Source organism: Leuciscus leuciscus, assembly GCF_965113295.1.
Source record: "Leuciscus leuciscus genome assembly, chromosome: 8".
NCBI classification, from domain to species: Eukaryota; Metazoa; Chordata; class Actinopteri; order Cypriniformes; family Leuciscidae; genus Leuciscus; species Leuciscus leuciscus.
This window is the reverse complement of record NC_138732.1, coordinates 16,526,393-16,541,479: the sequence shown is the minus strand read 5'-3', so window position 1 is coordinate 16,541,479 and position 15,087 is coordinate 16,526,393. Positions and strand designations below refer to the sequence as shown.

Sequence of the window (15,087 nt, the reverse complement as noted above, 5' to 3'; positions counted from 1 at the left end):
CGCAGTGTCATGTCGCGTCTGGTTAGGACACGGTGTTACGGATAGGTCATCACGACAGCTGCTGTACCCTGTGTGATGCCAAGGGTGCATCCCCTTTCCTAGGCACCCTCAATGGGTTTTGGAAGGCAAACCCAGACACACACATACTGTCTCCCACTGGAACCAGGTACCCTCACTATGCTTCAATGTGCCACGCTGGGCCTATGGCACACGCACATGTCTAACGTGCATCCATGCTGCGTCGTCTCACTGTGTGGAATTAATAACAAATGTTACTTATGCGGTCGACCCTCAAACCTCCCCCGCACTGCCCCATAACATGTCTCTCACAGAGCCGTATGGTTCACAGTACAGAAAAGAATTCACTAAAGTGCCGTATGCCTGGACAAAAGAAGGACCTTGAATGTCTCGTAGCTTCTTAATGAAGTTCAGGATTTCTGAACTTTTTGCCGAGCCAAGTGACTGCTGACTGTCTGAAGTATCGCAAGGCCACTAAAGCAAATCCTGTAGCTGCTCCAGTCATAAAGCAAACAAATAGTCGCACTGCTGTCAAAGCAAACATTTCTCAGACAGTAGATTGTCTATAGACCACAAATCAGTTCATCGTCGTCTCATAAAATCTGTTGCTATGACACTTCTGCAGCAATAAATCACAGTTAGTCATTCAGCTGTTGATACGAAATGGAGGATATGGAGATTTTGTGAGGCCAACACTTTGTTTGCACCTAGTTAGACAGAGACGGTTTTATTTTCAGCCATCTGATGAACGGCTCGGTTATGATTGTTAGACAACATGAATAATGGCCCTAAGAAAGTAGACGAATGGAGGAAGAGATAAATAAAGACATCAACAAACAATGAGGCGTCAGTGCAAGTATGATCACATTTGCCAGGCAGACGCCGGTGCACCATTTATCCTCCTTCTGAAAGACAGATAGCAGGAGGGAGAATGAAAGTTGACCCCGTATCCAAAATTGTCATTATTGCCATTTTTGACAGACAGCTTAGTTGTTTTACTCGAATGCGTTCGGGCAGACTTATTGGTTTGCTGGCTATGCTGCAAAAAATTGGATGCAAAAAAGTAAATAAAAATATAGAATTTTATTTTATTTAAATTTTATTTGCTTTATTTTCCAGCATGCTTATTTAAATGTCTGAAAATAAGCGAATCACTCTGCAATCTCTCCTTCCCTCTCAGTCTCAATGTATTCCATATCTCTCTCTTTCACGCTGTTTGGTGTGGGATTAGAGCTCTTGAGTTATGTTTAAGTGGTGTTTATGCAAATAATCACTAGCCTCAGCACAATTATTTAAAGTGCTAACAACAGAAAAATGCATCTCGCTCAGGCTGACAACAGTCACACTCCCACTTACTGCGGCCATCTGCCTTTGGCGTAACACGCTTTTTACTCCATTTCCTGTTAAAGGTTTTGAACAAGTGCCTGTTGATTATCCCCATGTGTCATCATTGTGAATAATCAGAACAAGGTTGGAGGCCTCTAATTTTCCTTGATTTGGGGCCTTTGATAAGTTGCAAATGTTATTTTTTTTTTTTTTTTTTATTTAATTTTACCAGAAAATGTTTTTATTAGAATGTGTAATTTATTAAGCCAGCTGGCTGGGGTGTACAGGGATCACTGTAAGCAGATGGTTAGTTAACTTTTATTTATTCTACCACAATACATCCAATAATAGATAGCAGATAAATAGATGGGAATGTTGTCCAATTGGAAAAAGTCATCCTTTTGTTGTTGTTTTTGGGGAATGGCTTGAAAAGCACATTGGAAAATTTGGAATAAAGTAAATAAAACGGCATGCAATTGGCATGTGACTTTACTAAGAACTGCAATTAATATATGGTTAAAAGCTGTATATTAAAAAAGTTAATCAGTCCCTCATTGATGTAAGTGGTGTGAACAGTTTGTATGTTTTAGTTTTATATTTAATGTTTGTTAGATAATTTACTATCAAAAGTTTACCTTGCATTTATTTATATATATATATATATATATATATATATATATATATATATATATATATTATACACTGTTATTATATATCTGATGGATCATTTGACAATGAAGACCATCATTTTATGGTCATTTTTACAAAAATGTCATCAACCCAAACTTAAATGGTACTGTACCTATTTTTCTCTTCGTCTTTTTTTTTTTCTCTCACTTATTTTAACACTTTATTTTGTATCGGTCTATGTTTTTTTTTTAAACGTACTAATTGTTGTAACATCTTTGATGACTAGAGTATAAATCTTGTGCACTGAGATAACTCCGTGGTCATCCATCTATAGAGTCAAACCTCATTGAAAATCATTGGGTTGAGAGGGGTGGAAGGGATCCCGTTGCAAGAACAACAATGGTACATCACGTCAGGAGGTAACCTCTGACGCAGGTGCTCATGGGAAGGTGCTAAACGGGTGCAGTGGCAGGCTGTGAGCCTCATTAGGCCCAGATGCTACCCGACACACTCACGGGCCTGCCTGCATACACACACTTCGACAGATGTCGAGGTTGCAGAGGTGAGGACCAGGATTAGGGAAGGGCTCTTGTCTCAGTGATTAGATCTGAGAAAACAGCTTGAGCAAGGCCACTAAAAGCCCTGTTGGGTGCACCTGAAGCCATAAACCAATGACTGTGTGTATATATGTGCATGTGCACTCATTAAAAAAATAAAAAAAAATAACATCTTGCATCCAATAGTAGAATTATGGTCATGTTCACTGTATAATTTCTTTTATACAGCCTATGTTATGTCCTTCGTCTTTTATCCTTGCATTCCATTCCTGTCCACCCTCAAAATTTTTAAAAAAAGCAGGGCTCAACAAGATTTTATTAACTTCTCAGATTTTTTTATTATTATTATTTTAGAGTAATATATATTTATATAATATAATATTATGTATGTGAAATGTTTATAATATGTGTGCCATCCTTAATTGTTGAGCCCTGCATACATTTAAGTTTAAATCATCCTAAATAAATCTCAAACTTTGCATTACATAACTTCCGCACATTACACCTGCGCATCAAAAAACGATGGGTCAGCAGCAGGCAGTCCTGAATACAAAGCCAACGCGTCACCTTTAATGCAGTGATAAAAAGTCTGTGTCTGCATTAGTGACATGCAGGATCCGTAAGGCGCGCACTGGTCTCTGGACAGATTGCAGCAGCTGGTGTTTGTGTCAGCAGGGTACAGTGAAGCAGTGGCTGAAACTGTTACTGTGCAGTGCCTCATTGCCTACTGATGAGATGAAATGTCAGTTGCATTTCTCCTGCTGATCTGCACCCGGTAGGCAAGCTGTGCCTACTGCGTAAGGAGTCTGTGTCCTAACATTGTGAGAGACCTCTGGATCAGTCATTGGCTGTAAAAAGCAGTGTGGGCCAGCAAGAACTGTTGTGGAAAAATAGCGTAGTCACTGTTGCTCTATTTTGTGTAAAGAGTCTATCTCAACATTGTATCTTAGCGATGAGTAACAGGGATTGTATGGAAACTTTTTGGGGACTTATGACTTTTTCATTTTGTGTTTCCTGGCAATAATAATGCTAGGTTTCTATATATTGTAATGGTCAACAGCACAGAGAGAAAAAAACAACCAAGAGCATGGCCATCTGGGCCGTGCTGTCATACAAGTGTGGACTATAGGGGGGCAGGTTTGTTCAAATCAGTCTCTGAATGAACTTTGCAAAGACAACTTACCCTCAAAAAAAGTTCTGTACATTCTCTGTGTGACATAAATGGCATTAATATACAGTTACAATGTAAAACTGTTCATTACAGCAAAATAAATGTAATAATTGATAACAGTAAAGGAGCTCTAATCCCAAATTTTGAATGGATAGAGCAGGTTTTTGGTCTTGCCCCCTTGCTCTTCTCACCACCTAATGTTGTTTACACATATTCGTCCAAATATATGTTTTAATTGCACTATTAATATATATTTATTTATTTTTAATAGAAATATTTTGCATGGAATGTATTGCGTTCCAGTACGTGAGTAGTAAGTCGTATCTATCCTCTTGTAGGTGCAGTAACGGGCGTTGACCAAGAGAAGGGGGCCGGCCAAAAAAGACTGCCTTAAACATTCTTCTTTTTCCAAAAGGTTTTTCTTTTTGCTCTGCGGGAGTAAGACAGAGCTTGCCTCTTGTCACAGATTGCCATTTCACATATCTCTTCATCTCTGAAATATATATATAACTACCTTTTTCACACATAAACAATGAGAAAACCAAATGGACAAAGTCGAAAAGGAAAAGCTGACTGAAAATGGACATCTGTCCACTGATGTTTGTCACCCCAACCATGACGTTTTTTTTCCTCCGTAGCTTTTTGGGAGCGGATATCTTTCGTCTAAGGACACTGCAAGAAATTTGGACTAATGGATTTGTGATATCTCCATTTTTGCCTCTCCTCCGCTGTGCATTTCTTCCCTTTGCTATGAACTCTTTTATATGGACTTACCCCCTTCCTCTCTTCTCCTGTCCTCTTTGAACCCCACTGGAGTCTTACTATCATTGCAATCACCCACGGTTTGGTAGGTATGTCTTTCCTCTGTCCTTCTTCCTCCTTTTCAATATACTCTCCTCACTCTCTGTCTCCTTTTCTCTACCACAGCCAGACCATTCACATTAATTGAAAAACCACCTAAGAGGACTTAATAGCTTCTCTAATGCACTCTGACCTCTTATCAAATATGGCAATGCTATTTTCCTCCCATAACTCAGTCTTTCTCATCTTGCTACATAAAAAACGGGGAATGGTTTATGAGAAAGAGGAAAGACTGCTTTGCAGCCAAATCGAATGAAGACTTCACATTTCAGTTTATATTTTCCCCTTTCTCATTCTCAACTCCCCTCTAAAAGACCTTAAGTGAAAAGAAGCAAGAGCTAAGATTATGCTTAGGTGAGAACATTATCTCTGTTTTGGCTACTCTAAACCAAACGGAGCTCAGTGCCATAGAGTATCAGCCAGTCACGTTTGTTAATTAGATTGTTTGACTGTAACATAAACTTCATTCCAGTCTCTCTCTCTCTCTCTCTCTCTCTCTCTCTCTCTCTCTCTCTCTCTCTCTCTCTCTCGTGCTATGAAGGCAATGACCACTTTGCCTCACACCAATGACTGTGCCACAATGTAACACAGACGCCAAATACACGTTTGCCTTTGAACTGAGAACACATACTGATGTGAATATTGTAGTCATTGACGTTCCTCCGTCTCTACATTGGGAATGTGTAAATATGTAACTAGCTTTGAATGATATTTATCAAATATATATGAATATATGGTACACCTGACAGTACGTCCGTAATGTGAAAAGTTATTTTATGATCACATACAGTATGGGATTTTACTTCTCTGTATGTCTGAGACAGTGATTACAAAAGCAGTAGATAGGAAGCTTAGATTAATGTCATGAGTCATTTACTTACATTAAGCCAGTGATAGAGATTCTGTCGGCTCTGCAGACAGTCTAGCAGAAAGTGCTGTTCTTGTGAATGTACTTTGTATTCAGCCATTTTTAGTACAATAAATGGACTTATCAACATCCACTTGCTGTGTCTGTAGTTTTACTAATAGATGAGCAGTTTAAATGCATGAGACCAGCTGTTTTTGGATTGACATAAAACAAATATATATATATATATATATATATATATATATATATATATATATATATATATATATATATTAAAAAAACAGAACAAACAAAACATAATGTGATGACATTAGATGCTGATACCATGGTATTTTAAATATACATATACATATATACGATGGTACTGAATGATCACCATAGTCATGTATCATGGTATTGGCATAATACTCCTAGGTACTTCATACATTTCCTAGTATACAGTGATTATAGATAAATATATATATATATATATATAGTTTTATAAACAATTTGCCAAACAAATTGTGTAGGTACAGTATGAAATCAGAAAGTAAAAAGAAAGTTTTACTTTAGGTCTGTGAAATCTTTTTCTAAAAGAAATGTATTTGGTTTGATATTTTATATAATGCATTAATACATTTGGATAAGGATGCATTAAATTGATCAAAAGTGGGAAAAAAACACACACACACAAAAAAAACACATAGTAACCAGTAATCTTGATGGTGTTTTTTTATAAGTCTTTTATAAGTCACAAGAAACTGAGAATGTCGAATATGACAACTGCAAAAGGAGACAAGAGCTGATGAAAGACAAAAATGCATAATGCAAAAACACATTTGAATTGTTATTTAGGTGAACTGTAAATGTGTTTTTGAAATAGACAGTGCTTATGTATTTTTATTTTTTTCCCTTCACAGTCTCTGTTGAATCATAAAGCAGCGATCAACAACATTTTTTTTTTCCTTTCTCAGAGCGAAAAGAACAACACTCCGACATTTGCATATCAGTACCCAAAAGGTGGTCAAGGAGAGAGACGACAGAATGTGACATTTTTGTTCAGCAGGAATAAATCAACAGAGCTATTGTTACTGCTATCCCCATTTCTGAGTGGTATTTAAGGTCCAAAACAATATTGAATGGATCATTAAAGGAGTGCAGGGTGAGGGTACAGGTGTGTGTGTGTTTGTGCGTGTGTTTTGCTTGAGAGGGTGTAGTAGCAGTAATCACAAAACACATCCCAGGAAACTGCGACTCTATTTTCACGTTCTAATTCAGGCAGAGCTTGATGACAAGATGAAAGACATGCTTTTTGTATTTCCACTCACACCTTGCACAAACACATCGTGCATGTGTGTACGAGTGGGCTGTGAGAGATAGCGGTGATGTCAGCTAGCAACTGAAGGTATTTAAAATCCAACTGAATTTAATTAAACCATAACTTGCAGGCCTAATTAATGATATATATCATTGTCCACCAGAGCTACAGCTCCTCTAGAGAAGATCTGAGCTTCTCACTTTTTTCTTTTTAAAGGAATACGATTGGTCTCACATGAAAAATGAAAAACATTATTTTGTTTTGTTGCAAATATCTAAATGTGACGTAAAAACATTGTTTTTGCAACATTCCATGGTTTTGAATTTAAAGTTTGTACATTTGAATTCTAGATGTGATTTGACAAGTTTATTTTTTTTATGATGTACTGTATATTAAAGTTTAGAATTTCTAAATTTGAGTTTTAGATGTTAACTGTAATAATTATTTTGTGGCATTGTATAGATTTTGTAGATTATTTTGTTGAGGTGAAATTAACTAAATATTCAGATAAAATGTGCAGCTTCAGCATAATGCTGTTTTAAAAAGTAAATTAATCAATGATATCTGTTTAAAAATACAAAGCAATTTAATTTAGCATTTTTGTTAAATGTCATGTCTAGAATTCATATACAATTCTATTTCTAAAATATACACAATATTTTGGCATTTTTCTAGCCCCATAAAAATCCTTGTTTCCTGATCCTTTCCAGTGGTAATCAGGTTTAAGTTTACTTAAATCATAATTGTGAGTACAAATGATATCAAAGCAATATAGTTTTTTTTTCCTTCAATCACCCTGCACTGTATAAGCAAATAAACAACGTTGACTCTTGCCTCTAAAATGCTGTTTGACATGCTAGGTGCTGCCCTGTGGCAAAAGGCCTCCCGACTTACACACACAATCATTTTGTCTGAATAAGTAGGCTTGAGTGAACATTAAGTCTTTGCGGCATGTGTGTATATGTGCGTCTGCATTTGTATGTTTGTCTTAAGGGCACTACCTACGTGAACTGGCTGTGAATGCTCTCAGACAGATGGTGTGAGGCAGTGTTTGGCTAAACAGGGCATTTACCTGTTACCACACTATCAATCAGTACAGGCAAACTCACATGCTCAGCGCGTTTCCAACACCTCTAGCACAGATGTGTTCTAGTTTCAAATATACGGACATGGCCACGCTATTCTCAGATCTGTATATCCCCCGGGGTCCTCACATGACTATATCCCAGTGCCCTGCTCAGGCTGGCTAAGGACATGCCTGACTGTAAAGAGAATCCCATTAGCGAGGTCTTTAGTGTTTTGTGGGTCGGTTTTGGCCCGTCCACTCGAACTGGCACAATGCTGGGCTAGTGCTGGGCAAACAGAGGGTGCTTATTACAGTGCTGCGCTTCTGTGCCAGCCTAGCCAAGCCTGACAGCGCCAGCTCACAGCATAATCCACTCTCTCCACCTCCTTCCTCACTGTTTTCCAAATTACCTTCCATCTCTCACACTCCACAGACTATCCCTTTCTTTTGCATATGCAGATTTGACTTATTCCACCATCTTCAAACAGGGAAAAGATTGGCAGTTTGTTTGTTAATCCATTCCATTTTGACTGTGCCTTATTCAAATGTTCAGATTTAGATTGACTCACTTCACATATTCTGTCATCTTTTTATGGAAATTAGTTCCTGCCTCAAAATAAAAGTAACAATAATAATCATTATGAGATTAAAGTAGGTATGAAATGAAAATCACCTTTTCTATTTTCTAAATGCATCTTATTATGAACAATGCATCCATGGAAATGTTTCCTTTTATATATTTATTTATTTAGAGTAAATTTATTTAGACCCGATCTTGACTTCTCAAATGACCGAAAATGACTTATCTGGTGACGTATGCCGTACTCCTCCAATGATTTTGTCTGTTTAAATCCCGCCCCTTTTGTACAATCAACTGCAAGCTCGCATTCAGATCTGTCTCCATCCTCTTCTAATAGATACAACTAAGTCAACTCCCTTGATGATTTGTTTTACTCAGATGTACGTCACAATATGGAAGAAATTGTCTGCCACTACTTCCGTTACATTGTGACTTAAGGTTTAAATCACAAATGCGGGATGTAATATAAAGTATGAATTACGAGAAAATATCACATTGTGAGATATAAGTCAAAATGATAAGAAACAAAGTCACAACTTTCAAGTCACAATGTGCGATACAAAGTTGCAATTATTAGAAAAAAAGTCACATTGTGAGATTTAAAGTCACAATTACAAGTAAAAAAGTCTCAACCGTGAGATATAAAGACAACAATGTGTGGTAAAAAAAAGTCTCAATTACCAGAGAAAAAAAGTCACAATTGGGAGATATAGACTAAAAGCACAATATCCAGTATAAATTTCCAATTACTAGAAGAAGAAAAAAATCACATTGTGATATAGAACGGTACAATTGTGAGATATAGTCACAGTGTTTGTTGTATGGTGTTTTTGTATGAGTTACCAATAGGAAGAGAAAGTTGGCACACCACAGCTCCAAAAATAGAAAAATATTTATTTCATGTTCTCACCACAGGTCACATTTAGTTTTTTGTAAGAGTTGCCACTGTTTCTTCACTTGTCAGAGTTCATCTCAATTTGTTTTCTTTCACTTCTGTCCTGTCTCCCGCTGCTCGCCATATGCCCTTAATTGTTTTCAGTCTCTGCAAACCTTACAGCGCTATGCGTGACAGACAGACAGGTTGAGAAGGGAGTGAGGGACAGGCAGGGATAAGCAGATATCTGATAGAGAGGAAATGTGCTCCTGTGGCGAAGACGCTCGTTAGCGTTAGCATTGGCTAATCCTCTCTTATTAATGGGCTCCATTGCAGTGCTGTTGTGTGCGCAGAGGATTATCTGTTGTTTGTCTCTCCTCCTGTGTTATGTTGTTCTAGCCTCATGTGGGTCAGAGGGGAGACTATTACTGAGCTGCCCTGTTATAGTGGCTCACACAGACTCTTTGGTAGTGGTGCTTAGCACAGGTGTACAGCTGAATTGAAAATGAAGTCTTGGACACAAACACACACTCACTCACTCACTCACAACCAGTTTATTTCTTACAGCCCTAGTGCTTTTGGATGAGGGTATAGGATTTCGTGTGTGGGCGTGTTTTCTTTGGATAGGGTTTCTGTTTAGCCACAGGGCGAATGTGTTTCTGCCCCAGTTAGGCCGCTCTGCCCTGGCATGGCTTGAACTGGCACGAGTGTGCCACTGATACCCGTGGGCACTTGTTATTCTAGAGCACAGAGGACGTGAGCAGACACTTGTAACGAAAAGCCCCACAAACATCAGTCACCGAACACCTCTACGTTCTGAACTCAGGTCAGCGTTGGTGTGCCAAAGTCTTGCTCATTCCTAAATGTCAGAGAACAAATTCGCTTTGAGCTGAAAATAGTACTGCTTTCAGCCGAAGAGTGTTGAAACAAATGCCTTTATTCTTTTTTGTCCTGTCAATTTACAATATGTAAAGCAGTGAGATCACAAACTGAAATCTGTACCTTAAAGAACTCATGAAGTGGTTTGACAAATGCAATGTTTTAAATCAAAAGAAACTGTGCTCTTTAAAGCTAGTTGAGCACTAATTTGGCACTTTTCACTTTCTGGAGAAATAACCTGTTTTTTTTCCCCTCTACAGCTCAGATAGAATTGAGTATTTTATCATAACATATCAAACTTTTCAGAAGAACATTTTATTGTCAAAAATATTTATATACCACTGAGCAGAATATCTATCTATCTCAACATTTTGGCTGTTTTCTTGTTATTTCAGATATGCACTTATATTAAGTTATCAGCCATTTCAGAGGCTAAAATGAATATCCCAGGCTTCACAGGTGTGATTGTTACCCTTTGAAGTCAGGGTGTGTAGCGTGTGCTTGTGTGTGAGAGAGTGCTAGCAGTGCTATCAGGGGACACTTTGCTCCTCTGTGCTGGATCTCTCTGTGGGCGAGTTCCCGCACAGTGTGTGTGTGTGTGTGTGTATGTATGTGTAAAGATGTGTACCTCGGAGAGATCTCGCAGTGTGTGGCCAGTAGAAGTATTGTCCTGGTTAATTAGCAGCACAGCGGTCATATCCACACACTGGCCTTCAGAGCTCTCTGACACATGAAACACACACAATTGTGAGTATATTGTGTCTGTATGTTTTACACACTTACACCACACTAACACTGACATGTCCTTCAGTACTGTTTGTGGCTCTTCTCTGTCCTTTTTTGCCTCCTAAAACTACTCATTCTATCAACTTTAAACATCACCATCAGCTTTGTTCTCAGCTCTCAGCACCTTCGGCTCTGTGGACTTTCTTAAAACACACTTTTTTAACTCCCACAAGCCATTTTTTTAAACTAACAATGTTCAACATTGGACACCCATACACCATAAGATAATTCTCATTTCCATCGCGTTTTAAATCACATTTTTTATTTGATAACATTCTGTAAAAAATGACAATGAGTGAAATGACAAGTTAAACATTGTAAAAATGGCCAACATGTTTGTTTTGCTAAAACTAATTTCATGACTAGAATTGTATGTATCCTAAATGCACACAATTAAATATTAAATACTAAATATTAAATACTCAATTATTTTCCCCCACACATCACATTCCTGTGATGGAAAGGTGTTCAGCATCATTACTCTAGTCTTCAGTGTCACATGATCCTTCAGAAATCATTTGAATATGCTAATGTGGTGATCAAGAAACATTTCTTATTATCAATAGTTATGTAATTTCACCCTCATCAGACTGTTTTTACTCTTAAACTACCAGTGTTGCTCAAACTGTCACGGCTTTTAATGTTATGTCGCCTTTAAGATCTTATGAAATGCATATTTATGCTCGTTCTGCCCTTTATCAGTAGAGTGAGCGACTGTATTTGACTTTAGGGGTTCCCTCAAGAGGAAAATGGCATTAATTTCCATTTAAAATCAAAGCTCTTTCCTTAAGGTTTCTAGAGTGGGGATAGCAGTCAGACACAAAGCTTTTATTTATGGTTGTTTCTTGTTTTGCAACTTGCAGAGGAAGTCTGGTACAAGTTGTACTTGGTCGGATGCAATGTTGCAAATAGAGTGTATGAGACTTGTGCACATTTGCTTGTTAGAGCCTCTGTGGCTTTTTGAATCAATCTAATTTATTTTCTCACTAAAATCACTTTGTAATCAGCAAATCCAGAAAGGAGGTAGTTTAATTTGTTTCAACCATTCCTATTTCATTCCTACCCTACTACATTACCTTGTAAGACCCCAAAGCCAAGGGAACCATAACAATGTCCTGTCCTCAATGTTCTGCTATAGGGAGAGTCAGAAAGCATCATACATCGTGCTGAGCTGAAAATGGATGATAGGATGTTCCCCGTCTTTCAACCTCAAACATTAGCACCGTACTTCCTGTCAGAGAGATACATAGTGGAAGTGAAGTGGAGGGGAAAAAAACTGAAAAGTAATAATGGCATTGTGCAGTCAACTTTCTTGTCTCACTCTTTTCTATTGTTATTCAGCTTCTAATCTGCAATGCAAGGGAATTAAAGCTGGGAGCTTTGCCCACTATCAGTAGCAGAGGTAAAAATGGATTGTGTTTAATAATGAATCAAACAAGTTCGGCAGCATACACACTTCCTATATTTCACCTTAAATGTTGAAAGCCCTTGATTCTGTGCGCACATTTTTTGGTGGAGAAGAAAGGAGAAGACAAAACAGAAGAGATAGAGCATATAAGGGTTCTTTGGGCTGCTCTGCGTTGTTTTCCTTTGAAGAGTCACTGGTTTCCAAATCCTGTGAATTCCGGTGGGCGTCCAAACTTTAGAATCGTGTGCTAATTGATAGATAGACTATTCTGCCATTAGACTATATTTTAAATGAGTGATTTGTCTCCCAACCAGTTGAAAAAATAGTGTTGCAAATCTGTTTCCACTGGGGGAATATTTGTTAAATGCTAGTATTAAAATAGCCATATTATCATGTATCATTAGGATACAAAAGTAATAAATAGGTGCATAAACTAAATTAGAGGCAAGACAGCATGCTTTTTCAATCAAATTGTATGGTATGTTGGTGCAAATTATTATTTTTATTTTGTTTTACTTAGTGACATGGCTAATGCTAATATATTAGTTTGCCTATTTTTTGTTCCATGTGTTAAGCTGGTAAATTACTTGTATACTTTTGTTTATTATTTTATAACAATTATTCCCCTTATTTTACCCTTGTTTTATTTTAGTAATTGTTAATATTTTGGCCCCATTCAGTTCCTAATTATATTTTATTCATTTTAAATTCCTATGGCGCTTTGTACAATAAACTTTTTTTATTAGTGTGTTGGGTCACGCTTGATTCCCAATGTAGAATCTGGGTCTTGAAGCAATAACCAGTTGAGAACCACTGATTTAGACCAACGTGGGGTATGACCCAGAACAATAACATACTGACACAAATCTATTTCCTCTCTCAGAAAACCTTCCAGTAGCTCCATCCCTTCCCCAGAGGCCTGAGAAAGAGAGAATAAGGAAGATAAGTTGAATTGTAAGCAATGCTGCACATTGATTCATAACTAATGTACCCCTATGAGAAGGATACGTGAGATAGAGCACATTATTTATTGAAAAACAATAAATCAGGCATTTAAGATAACCACTGGTACATTTTAGTTAAATTTTCACTCCTTAGAGTTTTTACTCTAATCTTACTCACTAAAAAAGACGTCTTATGATTTCTTTTGGAAGTTTTTTAGCATTTATCTTATCTCGTTTCAGCCTCTAACAAGATAGAAAAAGAAACACAGGCAGTCTAACTTGAGAGATACTTGCCCAAGGCATTATTAGATTTAACTTGTATTAACTCTGTTTAATACAGCACGCCATTTTACTATGTGAACAGTATGTGAAATGATGGCAGATCTGACTTATCTCCTGAAGTTTGTGTCTTCAGGAGCTAATCATCTCGCAGATCAAATACAGAACTCAGTTCTGTTTTCATGTTCAGTGTGGAGAGAGAAAATGCTAAATGAAAGCAATGCTGCTTTTTTGTCTTTCCATTTTCTCAGATAATGATGGTAAATTTGGAATTTGGAGCATGAAATGATGCTACAGCGGCAGAGAGAGTGAGGGGGAAAGAGAGAGAGAATAAGAACAACAGCAAGAAAAGGATAACAACAGAGACATCACACAACTGTGCAACAAACAAAACAATCATATTGCAGTTCTGAAAGCTGAACGTGTCCTATTGAGGGGAAGAATCTTTCAAAAAGGTCAAAACGTATCTGCATGACTGCACTCTTATAGGCGGGATGGGAAGCTGACTGCTTTAATATGTTCCTCTAAACAACAACAGCATAAAGCAACGAATAAGTTAATGAGAGAATAGCTTGTTATACGCTTCTGCTCTCAGTGCTCGATGTGGATTTAGTGAGAACATTATTTTAGTTATTGCTTTTATTCTTGTGCTGTTTGTAAGGCCAAGAGCCTCCTCTAACAAAACAATGCTTTTCTAACACATCATCTCTTTTAATAACTGCTATTTTATATTTTCTAATCATCAAATCAAGTAGATTACATAGCCTACCATTCAAAAACACTGGTATTTTAGTATCACTCTGCTTGTTTGTGTTTTGTTCCAGACATACTTTATGTATCTGTGTTAGTAGTGGGATTTTTCAGTGACTCTTTCTACAGGTTACATAGTTAAACCAGTAGGTGGCTACAAGTGTATTTACGAGTTATTAATTAATTAATTAAAACTATTTATCAAAACCACTGATTAATTAAGAAATGAAACATTTGACTGTGATTAATTGAATAATTAATTTAACCAACTATTTAAAACCTTTTAAATAATTTGGATGTACTACATCCGTCATGTTGCCAGCATCAGATACGTAGCTTAACTGCCATTCACAAATCCTCTCCTGTGGCCTCATGGGGTAGTAAAGTGTCAATTGAATGCATAAGTCATCAGAGTACTTTACGACTACTGTTTTATGACTACTGTGAATTCTGGACATACTGCTCTCATTTCACATGCTGTTTTTTGCCTACTATAGTAGGAAAGTATGCATTTTAGGGTGCAGTCAATGACTTTATGAGTGATTAATTTAATCATTCATTAAACCGATTTGTGCAAAAATGCTGAATTATTCAAGAATGAAACATCACAGCTGTCTGAAAAAAAAACAATAGTTTACCACTAAACCACACCCTTATGATTTTTTTAATGAGTCTGAGTGGATTTTAAGTAGCCCTTCTTGCCTTTCAGAACATGCCGCTTATAATGTGCACAATATTGTCTGGAGTTATGTTCAAATACACTCATAAGTAATCATTCCTTCATCACATAATT

The 15,087-nt window shown here is 37.2% G+C and overlaps 1 protein-coding gene across 3 annotated transcripts in view; it reads left to right on the top strand.

Moving 5' to 3' along the window:
- Window positions 1-15,087, top strand: part of pcdh1b (protocadherin 1b) — a 162,636-nt gene that overhangs the window by 129,791 nt on the left and 17,758 nt on the right. The window contains exon 5 of one of the 3 annotated variants that reach the window (XM_082178532.1): window positions 4,041-5,613. The exons of the other annotated variants lie outside the window; for them this stretch is intronic. Coding sequence (XP_082034658.1) covers window positions 4,041-4,096 — 56 coding nt within the window. The 3' untranslated portion in view covers window positions 4,097-5,613. Of the gene's footprint in view, window positions 1-4,040; window positions 5,614-15,087 lie in introns of those variants that run through there. 3 annotated transcript variants of the gene reach the window in all.